This window comes from Lissotriton helveticus, chromosome 1_1 (genome assembly GCF_964261635.1).
Source record: "Lissotriton helveticus chromosome 1_1, aLisHel1.1, whole genome shotgun sequence".
NCBI classification, from domain to species: Eukaryota; Metazoa; Chordata; class Amphibia; order Caudata; family Salamandridae; genus Lissotriton; species Lissotriton helveticus.
Genome location: NC_136057.1, coordinates 1,996,632,564 through 1,996,649,046, shown reverse-complemented (window position 1 = coordinate 1,996,649,046; position 16,483 = coordinate 1,996,632,564). Strand labels below are relative to the sequence as shown.

Sequence of the window (16,483 nt, the reverse complement as noted above, 5' to 3'; positions counted from 1 at the left end):
GGGACATCGTTTGTGTTTCACTCCCCGTGCTCTAGGTTCTGTGTAGCGACAGTTGGTAGTTGTCGGTTTGAATGGCCATTCCGGTTGGGTGTCTGCACTGACTCCAAAGAATAAACAACTTTGGTGTTACTGAAGAATTAGCCTCCTTTTATTTATTACAGACACCCACTCCCGCTCAACCTGCTAAAGTTGGGGGGAGCGTTTCTAGGAGTGGTTCTTGACGCTCCTGCATTCAGGTTCCAAATGTCTTTGCCCCTAACCTGAATGAAAGAAATTGACTCATCAATTTATAGTATTTTTGTATATCTGGAGTTCGACGATGAATCCATGACTGATGTTTCAAGACAATGATGAAAAAGGAGGTGATTAGTGATTGGAATGTTGAGAGGGTGCTGCTTCCAATGTTTTGCAACGCGGAAAGAAAGAGATCTTTACTTGACATGGCGGTGGAGGGAGTAAGTGGATTTAAGGAGAAGGGAATTACTAGAATAGAGCGGTTTGAAAGGAGGTGAAACACCTGAGACATTCCTAAAGGTATATTGGGTTGATTCAGTAAAAGAACGATGCTGAAACCAGTGTACTTTTGGCCACTGGGAGCTAGTGAAGAATTTAAGATGAGAAGAGATTGGGGAATAGATTTGTAACAAATTGGGTGGCTGGCTGAGGGAGGTGGAAGCCCATCTCAGGCAACTACCACAGTCCTCGTCAGGGTGAACCACAAAAGTCACTAAGCTAACCTATGCTCAATCCTCTGTTAGCTTGGCACAAAATCGGTCAGGTCTTAATAAAGTAAACGCATAATACAAGAAAAATCCCAAACTGATTTAGAAAAATTGACTACATTTTAATAAATGAAATGGAAGCAGAAAAAAAGTTGATAAGTAGAACCAGAGATGTTCAATTTTAAGGTTTTATGTAAAAACAGAACCCCTAAAAGCACAAAGTGCCACTCATGGCAATCTGATCATACTGGTCAGATACAGGGCCAGGTTAATCCCACTGTAGATTTGCCTTCAAAGTCTGACAAGAAGAGTTTGTTTGCATTGGAGGAGTCCACGCCGAGGAGGCTGAGCATTGCAGATGGCCATCCCTGTAGCGCAAAGGGCAGGTTGCGTGTTGTGGATGGTTGTCGCGGTAGAGCGAAGGGCCGATCAAGTGTGTCATATGGCTGTTGCTTTACCTTTGCGTTGGCTGTCATAGTCGGCTGGCATTAGAGAGATTTTAAGGCATGGGCAAAGTGGGCAATTGCAGAGGGCATCCACCTTCTAAGGGCCTCCTAGGGAAAGTGAACATTTAATTTTACTTTTGTCTATTATGTCTGTTTTACTATCTTAACCTCACTCTCTTTCTTTTCCTGCCTGCACCTCTTACTCTGCCTCTAGCCCCCCAGTGTCATCTAAAGGATTTTTGTGGTCCCAGGCAAGACACATTTATGATATTTTTGTGTTATCCAGTTACTGAAAGTTTAATACAGAATTCAGTATAGTTTAGCATTGCGTGGAATTGAATTTGCAGGAAATGCACAATATATTTCTATATTATTCAGCACAGGGGACCCCTGTATATGTATTTTCTGAGGCCCTCCCAATATCGTTAATATGACACTACGTGGAACTTCGCATTGGGGGTTGTTGGGGGCGGTAGTGTCTACATGTGAACGAGCCAGTTTGATGTCACAAGAAGCCCAAACCACAGGATTTTCACTTTTACTTCAGGAGTACATCCTGATGCCAGGCATGGCTCCAGGACCTGGGGAGGCCACTCTTGGCGATCAGGGGCTCACTCCTAATGAGGCCAGCAGGACTCGGGCAGGTCCAGTTGCAGAAGGTAAGCTGGTCAACTGCAGGGAGGCCTCTGAAGCTTCTTGTGTCTCTGGAGCTCACATGAGAAGTCAGTTAACTGACCGTTGGAGTAATTTTGTTTTTTTTGTGTTTTTAAAAAAATCTTTATTTCGGGTTTTACACATAATTAGCAATACATAATGGTCACAGTGGTACATAGCAATTGTGTCATCATATCTCAGTAGTATGCAATGTATATCACATGTTATAACTATGGCAACAGTAGGCATTTGAACAAGAATGAAAACCAAGTTCTGCCCTCATCCCTTCCGTGGGTCACTGTCAGTAACTATCACAGTTCAGCCAACCCCAACCAACCCTCGCACTTCAATAAGGCGGCAGCAACACCCAGCTAAAAAAAAAAAAAACCAAGCATAGTGTACAAGAGCAGTTTGATACATCCAGCCCTAACCTAATCCTTCGGGGACAATTCCTTTCGAGACCTGCGAGTCAGTCTCTCTACGTTTCATGGCAATATATGCTCTGTACGGACCCCATATATCCACTGGTCGTGAGGAACTGGGCACTAGAGTAGCATATTCCTCGCAGTTTGTGTTACAAAACGCTAGGCTGCGAAGCCATGTCTGAAGTGTAGGAACCCTACTATTACCCCACAGTAGCGCCACCTCTCACTTGGGCAACAGGAACCCCAGAGCTGCGAATTTCCTGACTTTTTTGGGAAAGTTTACCATGTATCCCAATAATGCAATTTCCAGGGTAGGAACCAATGTCATAGCAAGAATGGCGCCCAAAGTTTCATGTATCAGTACCCAGTATTGCTGCAACTTAGAACAAGTCCATGAAAGATGGGCATAGTCGGCTTGTGGGGCAGAACATTTCTGGCATTGGTGAGACCTAGTTGGATCAATCTTGTGGGACCAAGCCGGGGTATGATACATCCTGCGGAGAAACTTGAAATGCAGCAATTTATGTCTACTATTCAGAGACACCTCTTTCGTCACCCTGCAGCAGTCCTCCCATTGGTCATCTGTTATAGGGCGCCCCAAATCTTGCTCCCTTGCAGAGCGAACCTTAACATCAGAGGAGGGATGCTCCATCGTACATTGTTTGTACAGTTTGGAAATTAAATGAGCACCAGTTTGGCTCTCTACAACGAACGTCAGAGGAGCAGCCTGGTCGGGCACTCCGGAAAAGAAGGAATCAAGGAACAGATCACCCACCGTGTGAATTTGAAACTTAGCCAGTATGTGCTGCACTAGAATTTCACCAGTTATTGGGAACAACGTGGGATTCGGAAGAGGCAATGCCGGGGAATACAATCGGTCCAAACCCAGGAGTCTACATAGCTTCTCCCATGCCCAGCATGTGGTGTATACCGTCTGACTATCCTGTGGATCCCTCAGGATCCCTTTAGGCAACACTGAGGATAAATTCTGCGGTAGCACCAGTTCCGCCTCCTGCTTCAAATAGGGGAAACGTGCGTCTGGGTGGTACCAATGATAGGAATAACAGCACTGCGCCATCAGATAGTATAGGTACATATCCGGAACCCCAAACCCGACCCGCTCATACGGTGGTGTCAAGGTCTGCCAGCTTACCTGTGGTCTCTTACCACCCCATACAAGCCGTAACAAAAGTTGCCGCAGCTGCAAAAAAAAAGGCCTGGGTGAGAGGGATGGGGATGGTGTTAAACAAATATAAGAATCTCGGGAGTGCCACCATTTTAATAATGGCCATTCTACCAGCCATTGACAAAGGCAGTCGAAACATCTCTCGACCTGCGATTCGAGTGAGCTAATTGCGCGACCATAGTTTAATCTAATGATGGTGGCTGTATCTAAGTGTACATATACCCCGAGATACCTAACAGCATCGCTGAACCATTCCAGAGGAAACTCACCTTCCCATGCACCCGCGCTGGCAGTTAATGAAAAAATCAAAGACTTGTGCCAGTTAACACACAGACCCGAAAACATGCCATTTCCCTTATAAGGGGAACCAAGTTAGTTTGTGGCTGCCGAACATATAAAATAGTGTTGTCAGCATACAGTGATACCAACAGAGGGCCGGTACAAAACTGCAGCCCACAATGTAAATGTTTCTCCTGGAAATGTCGAACCAGCGGGTCCATCGCTAATATAAAAAGCAATGGGGACAGGGGACAACCCTGACGGGTGCCACATGACAGACGAAATGGCTGGGAGATAGTACCATTCAGGTGCAATCTAGCTACGGGTTCAGTATATAGCAGCAAAACTGTAGAGACGAAACACTCGGGCATACCCATGCGGAGCATCACAGAAATAAAAAAGGGCCATTCAAGAGAATCAAATGCCTTTTCAGCGTCAAGAAGCACTGCGGCAGCGGGCGTATTGGGTTTGATCCTATGTAATACTGTGAATAAGGTACGCAAATTGAGCGAAGTGGACCTATGGGGGACGAATCCAGATTGTGCAGGAGCAATGATATATTCCATCAATAAAGATAAACGGATGGCGATAACTTTGGCCAGTATATTGTAATCGAGATTAAGCAGGGACAGTGGCCGATAGGAGCTGTAAAGTGCAGGGTCTTTACCAGGCTTAGGGAGAAGGATAATAACAGCCTCCCTGAAAGTTGGAGGGAGGATACCAGATTAGATAGCCTCCTCATACACCTCTATTAACCGCGGCACCAGTAAATCCTTATAAGCTTTGTAAAAATCAGCCGAAAACCCGTCTAGGCCGGGTGCCGATGAACCTTTAAGTGCATCTATCGCCTCCAATACGCTATCCCGAGATATGGGAAGAGCAAGGAAGTCCTGCATATGCCTCTCAAGATAAACCAAAGCGATTTCAGCTAGGTACTCTCCTTGTTCACGGAGGTCCCCATCAATTCTAGAGGTTTATAGATTTTTTAAATGTGTAAAGAAGGTGTCACAGATATCCGAGGTGGAATGGAACACCTGGTCACTCAGGTCCTTGATTTCAGTAATATAGGCCCTGTCACGTGGAGGGCGAAGTGTGTGAGCCAAAATCTTACCGGGCCGTTCCCCCTCTCCTTACCTTCTGGCAATGTGTTGCTTACCGAGGAACAATAGTTCCCATTCAGCAGTCTCCCGAAACTCCAACATCAAGGCCAATCGCCGAGTCTCGACGGCCTCTGATCCCCTCTCTGTCAATTCCAAGTCTAAGGCTGCAATTTCTTGCTCAATGCGGTTCAAAGTGTATTGCAAGGCCCTCAGGACCCCCGAACTCTTCGCTATGTACACCCCCCTCTCCTGGAAATGTCGAACCAGCGGGTCCATCGCTAATATAAAAAGCAATGGGGACAGGGGACAACCCTGACGGGTGCCACGTGACAGACCAAATGGCTGGGAGATAGTACCATTCAGGTGCAATCTATCTACGGGTTCAGTATATAGCAGCAAAACTGTAGAGACGAAACACTCGGGCATACCCATGCGGAGCATCACAGAAATAAAAAAGGGCCATTCAAGAGAATCAAATGCCTTTTCAGCGTCAAGAAGCACTGCGGAAGCGGGCGTATTGGGTTTGATCCTATGTAATACTGTGAATAAGGTACGCAAATTGAGCGAAGTGGACCTATGGGGGACGAATCCAGATTGTGCAGGAGCAATGATATATTCCATCAATAAAGATAAACGGATGGCGATAACTTTGGACAGTATATTGTAATCGAGATTAAGCAGGGACAGTGGCCGATAGGAGCTGTAAAGTGCAGGGTCTTTACCAGGCTTAGGGAGAAGGATAATAACAGCCTCCCTGAAAGTTGGAGGGAGGATACCAGATTAGATAGCCTCCTCATACACCTCTATTAACCGCAGCACCAGTAAATCCTTATAAGCTTTGTAAAAATCAGCCGAAAACCCGTCTAGGCCGGGTGCCGATGAACCTTTAAGTGCATCTATCGCCTCCAATACGCTATCCCGAGATATGGGAAGAGCAAGGAAGTCCTGCATATGCCTCTCAAGATAAACCAAAGCGATTTCAGCTAGGTACTCTCCTTGTTCACGGAGGTCCCCATCAATTCTAGAGGTTTATAGATTTTTTAAATATGTAAGGAAGGTGTCACAGATATCCGGGGTGGAATGGAACACCCGGTCACTCAGGTCCTTGATTTCAGTAATATAGGCCCTGTCACGTGGAGGGAGAAGTGTGTGCGCCAAAATCTTACTGGGCCGTTCCCCCTCTCCATACCTTCTGGCAATGTGTTGCTTACAGAGGAACAATAGTTCCCATTCAGCAGTCTCCCGAAACTCCAACATCAAGGCCAATCGCCGAGTCTCGACGGCCTCTGATCCCCTCTCTGTCAATTCCAAGTCTAAGGCTGCAATTTCTTGCTCAATGCGGTTCAAAGTGTATTGCAAGGCCCTCAGGACCCCCGCACTCTTCGCTATGTACACCCCCCTATTATAGGCCTTAAAACCTTCCCACAGCACCGCCCAGGAATCCACCGGCCCTGTATTTATTTCAAAGTATATCTGAATGGCTTCCCTGATTTCCTCAAGAAACACCTGATCCTGGAGTGACCTCCCAGGGAAGCGCCATTGCCTTTCATAACCACCGGGTCTCGGAATGTTAAGTCGTAGCAGGACCGGTGAGTGATCTGAAAGTGTTCGTGGCAGTGTCTCAAACCCACTGAGCCAACCAGCCACTCCTGGCGAGACCAACCAGTAGTGTATTCTGGTCCAGGTGTTGTGGAACCCAGAATAATGTGTATAGGATGCATGGTGTGGGTGATGCACATGTTCAATGTCCACCAGTGAAAAGTGTCGACAGGTGTCCTGTAACGCCCTGCGTGAACAGCGCTTGGAGTCTGGTGCAGAGGAGGTACTATCTCTGACGGGTCCCATCAACAAATTAAAATCACCCCCCAATATAAATAAACAAGGATTCAGTGCTAAAAGGCGCACCTGTAGCGCGTGATAGAATTCAGGCGAGTCAACATTCGGACCGTATATGCCCACCAAATCCACATTATGTCCCATCAAAGAGCCAACTACTATCAGCAAGCGGCCTTCTCCATCGGTCACTACCTTGTGCAGAGAGAAAGGAACCCTCTTATGGATGAATATTGCCACCCCTCTCACATAACTACTGTAGTTGGAGAAGGATCTGTGGGATCCCCAGCTGGCAGCCATTGGTGGAGCATCTGAGTTGGACAAGTGAGTCTCCTGTATGCATGTTATGTCCAGCAACATAATTAAGGACCTGTCTTTTTTTGCGTGTGTTATTCAACCCCCTGATACTCCAAGACATCAATGAGAGCCCGGAAGGACAGGGCTGCCAGCCTAAGTGTGCCATATGGTTGGTATTACAACAAACACGACCTCCGCAAAGCCAACCCAATGCCATGTACCAGTACCTTGTGTAGAAAGTTCTAATAACCTGTGAAAAAACTGCAAATGTCCCCCCTACCTCCCACCACCCAGCTGTGCCCTGTCCCTGGCGAGGCGGATCCCTCCCCCACGTACCAACTGATGGTGCAAGACCAACAAGCATCGTAATACAGTTATCTCAAACATACACCGTAAACTTGACATTTTGAACAAACAAACGTCGGTGTTCACCATGAGGAGCAGCAACGCCACGCCGGCCGGGCAAAACTGAATACTGTAATAACGAATGGAGGAAGTTTTTGCTATGGTAATTACATAACAGCGCCCTCAAATACACGAAATGAATCAACAAGTCCCAGGATTGGAAAAGAGTTCCATACTGACCTCAGATCCGCTGTGCGGGGGGATGTGACACGTGAAGCCGCCGCCGCTCCATTGTTATTCTTGTATTCTTGGCAAAACTCCTGTGCCTCGGTCGGGGTACCAAAGATGCGTGACCTGCCGTCCACATCTACCTTTAGTCTGGCCGGATAGAGCATACCATATCTCAGGCCCAAGTTCTTCAACGTAGCTTTCACTCCGTTAAATTTGCGACATGCATCTTGAACCATAACAGTGAAGTCTGGGAAAAAAGAGAGTTTGCTCCCCTGCCATTGGACCGTACCCTTCTCGCAGGCCGATCGAAGTGCGGCGTCTCTGTCCCTGAAGTTCATAAGCCTGACGATGATGGGCCTCGGAGGCTGCCCAGGCCTGGGGCGAGGACCCAATGACCTGTGGCCCCGCTCCACCGCGAACCCCTGTGTGAAGGTCTCTCTGCCAAAGAAATCTGATAGTAGTTGCTCCACAAATATATCCATTCGACCCGTGGCCGTAGTTTCAGGCACGCCAATAATGCGTACATTGTTCCGTCGGCTGCGGGATTCTAAATCTTCGTTCTTTATTGCAACTTCTTACAGAATTCGTTCCACTCTTTCTAGCCGTTTCTGAGATTGCGTTGCTCCATCTTCTATGTCTGAGACTCTAGCCTCCACCACGTTGAGCCGATGGTAACTTCAACCTTCGTACCCATGTCCGCCAGACGCTGATCCAACGCATCAAATCTACCATCAAGGGCCTTGAAGCCAGCCCGCATCTCCCGGAGCGTAGCCGCAGGGAGTGAGGCAGAATCTTCAACATCATCCTCACCCTGTGCTCCCTCAGCCGACTCCGCCTGGTCGCTAGAAGTGGCATCAGGGACAGTGTCGAACTGAAGCGTGGCATCAGGGACCTTGTCGAACTGAAGAGTCCGCTGTTTAGGATCCTTACGTCCCATGGTTACACGAGGCTGGCAGCATCAACAAACACAGGCGCAGCAGTGGATGGTCACGCCCCAGACAGCAAGCGGGCACACCGAACCTCACACGGGCTTATGACTGTGTGGTATTTAGCAGCAGGGTCTATATCAGCAGGGCTGCCCCAGAGTGCCGGGGGCTTTATGCCTAAACAGTCAATTGTTCTCAACAGACAGGACAGCCAAACAGAAGTGGCACCAGGAAGCCCCACGTCGGACAGCGGACAGGGAAGATGCCAGGCAAGGGAAGTGCGCAGCGTCTCACAGTAGTGCAGCTTGCCCCACGGAATCACTGTACAGCATGGCACCGGGTCCAATATGCAAGTGCCAGCACAGCTGCTCCATGCACCCCTCAGTCCATCCAGCCCATACTCCACAGGAGAGAGTGTGACCAGCACCAAGAGGACCCCAGCAGCGTGGCGTCACAGCAGCGACCAAGTAGCAAAGAGCGAGATCTTTCTGTCACAAGAGGAAGTCCAAATGTATGGCCCGAGCTTGTGGGCACCAGTGTAGACAAAGTCCATAGGCAGGGGTTGTGTTGAAAACTGCCATAGACTTGGGGCTTCTGCTCGTGTTCATTCTAGGGCCAGATGTGGTAGGAGGAGGGAGTAGGCACACCCGAGTCAGCCCAGCGCCTCTTGGCCCTCAAGACAGTAGCTAGTGGCTTCCCCTCACTAACCCGCCACAACTCAAGCCGCCTAACAGTGCCTGCGGCCCACAGCAACCGCAGCCACGAGGCAGACACAGCCCGCAGCCGCTGCGCTCACAGGACCAATGCGACACCGCAACAGCAGGGGGGGCTGGGGGAGGGTCACCGCACTATCGAATTAGCGGGAGGGCCGACTCCGGCGCTGGGCAAACTACAGGGGCCACCGCGCACCTCACAATACGCCGCAGCACTCCACGTCACAGCTCCGCTCCCGGCCAGGCCTCCAGCTTTGAGCATGTATCCCATCTGCGCAGTGCCTCGTACAGGGCCGCTCCGCTTATCGGCCAAGCAGGCCCCTGGTGCCGATCAACTCCACATAATCTCCTGAGTCTAGCCGGAGGGCGTCCGCGATGCAACGGGCCGCCTGCATCGGTGAAATCAGGTAAAAGCAGTGCCCGGCCGGCGGAGCTTCAGGCGCAGGCGGCCATCTTAGTCGCCTGCGTGGCCACGCCCCCTGGAGTCACTTTAGTTAGTCTGGGATTAAGGCAAGCAGGTCCAGCCTTCCTTTCCCGACAGAAAGGCAGTCTTTCAAGCAGCAGGGCAATTATGTGGCAGCAGGGTAGTCCTTGTTCTTTAACTTCCACAATTCAAGGAGTGTTATGATGAGTAGCTCTGGAGGTTCAAATATTTATACCTGGTGCCAGCCTTTGTATGGGGGAAACTCCCTGTCCTACCCCCACATTTTGGTTCTTCCTCTGTCAAGGCTCCAATATGTCTAGGGGTGCAAAAGGTAGGGCAGGCCTGATGCCAGGTTTCTTTGGGTGTGCAGAAGGCAACACCCCTTGAAATGTAAGCTTGGAACAGCCCCTCCCCAGTCATCCCGCCAGATTGGCCTATCTTGTCGGCCCTTCATACCCAGTGATGACCTAGGGACTGTGGTGCATGCCCTCGTCCTCACCAAGTTAGACTACTACAATACTATGTTCACAGACACAACAAAAGCATACCTAGCCCCTCTGAAAGCTACACTACATGCGGCGGCCAGGTTACTATCAGGAGAATGGCACCAGGACCACATTACTCCCACTCTTAAACAGCTCAGCTGACTTCCATTAGAGGAAAGAGCTTTATTAAAAACTGCTTGCATAACTCACAAGCCACTACACATGAATAAGCCATTCTAACTCTTAAATAAACTATCTAAAGCCAGGCCAAAGAGACTGCTTCGAAGTTCAAACAGCCTTCTCCTGATCCTACCAAAATTCAAGAAAGAAAAATCCTGATCCTGCCCTTTCTCCGGAAATGCTCCAGAATCTGGAACGCTCAGCTTCAAGACGTACGCGACTATCAATCCTTCCCCCACTTCAAGTTGAAGTTGAAACTCCTTCTCCTCATCAAATATCTAAACCCACCCCCTAAAGCTGGCCCCATATGTCACCCACTAAGCTATGATTGAGACCAGCACCATAATCATGGGAAAAACTCTTATGCCCCACTCTCCCACGCCTCCAATAGGGCTCAACCCTTGCTGCCCCTGAGCTATCTTGTCCATCCATTATTCTTATTTGGCCCTATATATGCTCACCTATACCCCATGTAACACCATGTAAATGTATCTATGCTCTACTAAATGACTCTATTTATATATGTATGTTACTTATCTACCTCAAAAATGTATCAGCTATTGACAGTCATGCCTTCTCATACTTCGCCTTCACTTTGTCACAGTGTCTGCATGTCCACCCCAATATGTTCTTCTAAATATGTATTGTTAAAACAATATGTAGATCTGTATGCAGGATCTACCTCTAGAATGTATCCTTCCATTTGACTACCCACCGCGGACCATTGTTTTTTGGCCTTATATAGGTCTACTTTTTCCCCATGTAACCCTACACCTGCACTATGCACTGCTAAATAGTATTTATATATATGTGTTGCATCTCCCTCAAAAATGTATCAGCTACTGATCCCAAAGTCTTCATACATTTTGTTTCATGTACTGTTTCTACCTCAAAAACTGTGCCAGCTACTGATAATCATGCCGTCTTATCATGTTTCGCTCAAGTACCACCAATGTTTGGCCATTTTGTCTACCTCGATCTGTAAACCTATGACTACTAGTAATGCAAATTTTGTGACGTGCTCTGATGCCTTCGAGTCAAGTTCACGCTATATAAAACTATACAAATAAATAAAATTCTAACTTTCTAAAAGTACACAAAACAGTGATAAATGGAATGCCTGAATTAATTTCAGCCACTGGTAATCACTCTGGGCTGCATCCCTATCTATTGTTATTCTGTACATCATACTAGCTCAGTTTGGACCCAGATATATGCAAATCAGTCTTGGAACAGTCCTGCCCAAACTGTGGCTGAGATTGATTAAAGCATTCTATCCATTACTTTTTTGAGAACTTTCTAAAAGTAGCATTTTCAGAATGGTGGCTTAAAATCCAATTTTACTATAAAAGAGGATTTTAAAGTGAAGTGTATTTGAGCATAAACAACATATCTCCATCTATTCCCGATCCAAAATTAGCCCTAATTATATGCAATAACAGTCCCTGGGAGCAATAGCCTTACAGCAGTAAAAATGATTTGAGGAGTTTTTCATTGCTAGACATGTAAACATAGGTACACTTGTGCTAACATTTTGCCTTCAGACCTCCTGTTTTCGCTGACTTTCTTTTTGCCGCCTTAGGACCGTGCACACTGCACTTTGCACCACTGCTAACCAGTGCTAAAGTGCTTGTTTCCATATTCCTCATTCCTCAAAACATGGTAACATTGACTTATACCCAATTGCTATAAATAATTTACTTACACGTCCCTAATATAGTGCACTACATGTTCCTAGGACCTGTAAAACAAATGCTATTACTGGGCCTGCAGCACTGTTTGTGCCACCCACTTAAGTAAGCATTTAAACATGTCTCAGGCCTGCCATTGCAGAGCCTGTGTGTGCAGTCTTAACCTGCCATTTCGACCTGGCAAAATAAACCTTTTGCCAGGCACACACCTTCCTTTTAGTACATATGTCACAGGTAGGGTAGGCCCTGGACAGCCCCACTGCATGGTGCAAGGTATTTAAAAGGTTAGATATGTACTTTTAAGTTTTACACGTGCTGGTAGTGAAAACTCTTAAAATATTTTTTCACTCTACCATGGGATAACATTGGAGTTGCCTTATTACATTTCATAAGTGTAATTTCCAGTGGGAAGAGATAACTGGTTCATGTTTGGTGTTTCTGAAATTCTGCGTTACAATCCTAACTTATGGTAAAGTTGGATTTTAAATTACAGTTCTGAAAACACCACTTTGATAAAGTTGGCATTTTCTTGCCATATCCATTTGGTGTTTGCAGCCTGTCTCTGGTCAGATGACACATGACAGTGTGTAGTTGGCAGTTGGGCTGTGTGTTTTCTTCTAGGCAGCCACACACAATGCGAGCTTAGGTGTGCCTGGAAGGGCCATCACTGGCAGGATTGATGGGAGTAGCTGGGCCCAGCCTCACTTATACTTGAATAGGCTGCATACCCCCTGTAGTTAGTCTAGAACCAGGGCCAGGAAGGCAGGGCTTCCAGGCACTTCAGAGGAATGCCTTTAGAAGCTTCTCCCCACTTCATAGGCACAACTGTGTATAAAATATTTTCCATAGACACCACCTCTTCGGTGCACTTCACTGCTGCATGGATTGGACCCATTGCAAAGACCTGCATCACCACTGCAACCACAGCTCCTTTAGAACAGCCAATGGGAAATGAATCCTTGGCGCAGGTCAACACATTCCTCATCAATGGCAGCAGTGACAACTATGCCAGACTCCACATCACAGCCCCACAACTCCTCAGGACTGATGCAGGGCCCAGACTATGTACCACACCCTCCACACAGGCCTAACATTGCAGCCTTTGAACATCTCAGAACTGACGCATTGCTTCGGCTGCGCTATGCATCTTCGACGCAGATCCATGCAACACTTTGCAAACCAGGACTTAAGGTACTTTCTTCAGCAGGTGTAACTGGATCCCCATAGTGCGCCCGCTCTCCATTACGGTTGGCCTAAACTTGTGACTTTGTTCTGGTTCAGCACGACCAGATATCCACGGTTGGCGCTTTGTGCTTTTTGGTGCTATGCTATCTAAAATCTTCATAATTCAATATCTCAGATTCTACTAATTGGATTTTTGTCATTTTGGTCTTCTTTTCTTTGTTAAAAATAAATTACATTTTATTCTTTTAACTTGAGGTGGGACTATTTTTGTGCAGTGTTTTCACTGTGTTACTGTTTGAATTGTTGCACAAATACTTTACACATTGCCTCTGAGTTAGGCCTGACTGCCCAGTGTCAAGCTACCAGGGGGTTGAGCACAGGTTAATTTAGGGTTTGCTTGTGCCTTATCCTGACTAGGATTGTGGATGCTGCTTGATCAGGGCTCACACCCCTGTCTACAGGCACCTCAATTTCACATATTGTTACAGGACAAGACATACAAGGCCACACCAATTAGCTGTAGTAGATCATTTATTTGTCACACGTCTATGATAACCACAATAGGTAAGTATAAACACAGTTCGTTTCATGTAGTCACATGTCCCATAGGTTTCCTCCTTAGGAATTTCTGTGGTCTTCTCCCTCACTGGCGAAATGGCACCCTCAAGAAAACAGAAGCATAAGGCTAATATCATCTAATTATCTCTTACTCCATGAGCCCATCACTTTTAGACACCTCAGTGTATCTCAAAGCATATCCATATCAATGTGAGTCTTCATACACCTTCATCTTCACTTATCAGTATTTCAAGAGCCAAAAGAAAAGACCCCCTCAATCTCTCGCCTCCACTCAAAGTGTCTCAATCTGTTTACGTAGAAAAAAACAAGATTACAGAAGAAATTTGTGACAGTTTAAAAAGTTTCCATTAATGATCACTCCCACACTCTTAAGAGCAGCTTTGGGGGTAGGTAATACTCCCAGCTCTGCTGGCCAGTACATATTTGTCAAAATGCCAAGCTTATTATTAAAAATAAGCACCTGCGTTTTTTCTGCATTAGGTTTTAAAAAGTTCAGGCCCATCCAATACCCTATGTATTACATTATATTTTTAAATGCAATTTGGGAAGGAGAGTGATTGTCATAATGCCGCTCTCGGTTTTTACAATAGCAACGTCTACTTTTGCAGCAAAAACAGTGGTGCTCTCTGCTTTCGAATATCTTTTACAGACAATGCCATATATTGAAAAATATGACCTATTGGTACTGCTGGTACTGTGGGAAATTATATGACTTAAAAAAATTAATTTAACAAATTGAAGTATGTGGGGCATATTTACAAGGGCAGTGCTTCACCCTACCATCATTTTTAGATGCTTCCGTGCCGCAATGTCCTGCTCCATATTTACAAGGCAGTGCTAAGCCACTTTGTGTGGCTTAATGCCACATTGTAAAAATGGCCCTCCTTTCAGCAGTTTTCTGCGGCAAAAGGGCGTGCAATGGGTGCTGCTGCTGGCGTTTCCAGGCAATACCGTTGCTTTCTGACACTGCCCCAGATTTACAATGATCTGTAATTCTGAGGCTGCGACAAAACTAACTCCTTTCAAAAGGAGGTGTCAGAGTGGCTCAACAAGGAAATTACTTTTACTTCTCCTCGTTTGCTTTTTCTATATGTGCTGCATTCTGTAACACATATAGAAGGAGCAAAACTCCATTAATGATTGTTTGTGCAGGAAGAAGGTGTCCCTTCCTGCACAAACCTAATCGTCCATGCAATGCAGGCATCCTTGCACTATGGTGCAAGGGTGCCTGCGCTGGCGCTAGCGCCGGTGCAAGGGAAAACACAGGAGTGCGCCATATTCTTGTAAATGCAGCGCATCCCTGCTTTTTTTAAAAGACGTGTCACAGCTAATGCTTGCAGCGCCCTGCTGCACCATTTCATCATAAATATGCCCCTGTGCTTGCAGTGAGCCTGCAGCTAGAAACAGTGGAGGAACTGGAGTACCATTCATGACTTATCTCTCTTTCTTCCCTTCCCTCTTTGCTGTCCACTTATTACCTTTCATTTGTATGTTAAATTCGTCATTTCACCTTTTTTATATACACTCTAGATGATGGCACATCAAAATGCCAGGCATGGTGTATCACCCTTTGAACCCTAATGACCTCAAAGGGTTGGCCCATGATCCCACTCCTAGCTTCCCATTTTGCTCCTGAAAGCTTATAGAACATTTAGGGTATGAGCCCTCTTTACTTCCTGTTCCTTTGGCTTTTTTCATGACACCGAGACCAGGGATAACAAAGGCAGCACAAGGGGTATCAGAGGCAAGCCAGGGATGGCTACTGTTACGCCTTGACACCCACAACTGACATCCATGCTAAAGACACAGAGTTCTGAGGCATCTTGGCTTACCGCTGTCGTGCAGTTGAGCGTCTGCATGTTCTCCCCCGCGATCTCAAAAGATCCTAGTGGGGTCTTGTCATTTGAAGCTGTGCGGGCTTGCAGTAGAAATCCTTCAATGGGAAGGCTGCTCATGACAATTTTCACTGTAAAAAAAAGAGCATTTGAAAGAAAAACATCTGTGATGATAGAGGACCACCAGAGGTATTGAGGCAATATCATTATGACAAAACATGACCATTATTATTGTAAGCAACAGAATTCCATTGAAAATAATTGATAACGTCAATGGGTATACTATAGCCAGTTAATTAAAAGACAAATACACTTGAGGCCTAAAGTCAAGGCTGGTCACACAATGTGTAAAAATAAAGTGCAACGTTTATATGACAAAAACTGTCTTCTATGAGAGCCAGAGATACTAACGTTTTTAACAGCTGCAAGTCTTCCGATTTTCCAAACCAGAGTTTTTCCGAATTTTTAAATTGGATTAGAAATGGATACCGATTTGCAATTTGCAAGGGGTGTGGTATGGGTGTCCCTTCCGAACTCTGAGTCAGTATTCTATGTACCAATGGTTTTCGGTTTGGATACGTTAATTGTTGTGGTAACTACACAGGCAATATGCAGTGCTCCTGTGGACCACTGCTAATCTCACCGAAGTTTTTCAAAATGAAATATGTTTTAATGCAGACATGTTTTCTTTTCAAATCTTGGGCTACTTGAAAAAAAATAATTTTCCATTTTAAAATACATTTACATTGATGGTGGTCTGGTGTCCATTGGAGGCCACCATCCCAGTGAAGGTGGCCAATCAGAGGGAGTCGCAATGTGTTACTTGCTTAATGATTATTGATTAGGCAGGTTGTTCAGAGACCCACTCTGAATCGGTATTTTCCAAACCACTTTGTGAATAGTACACTGGTACATTTGGCCCAACATTCTTTATGCTGATAAGAGTC

The 16,483-nt window shown here is 46.3% G+C and overlaps 1 protein-coding gene across 1 annotated transcript in view; it reads right to left on the bottom strand.

Moving 5' to 3' along the window:
- The window catches only part of LOC144776139 (putative ferric-chelate reductase 1), a 233,673-nt gene that overhangs the window by 134,373 nt on the left and 82,817 nt on the right, over positions 1–16,483 (bottom strand). Inside the window, exon 3 of the mRNA XM_078659254.1 lies at positions 15,534–15,667. Within this exon, the coding sequence (XP_078515380.1) occupies positions 15,534–15,667 (134 nt within the window). The remainder of the gene's footprint in view (positions 1–15,533; positions 15,668–16,483) is intronic.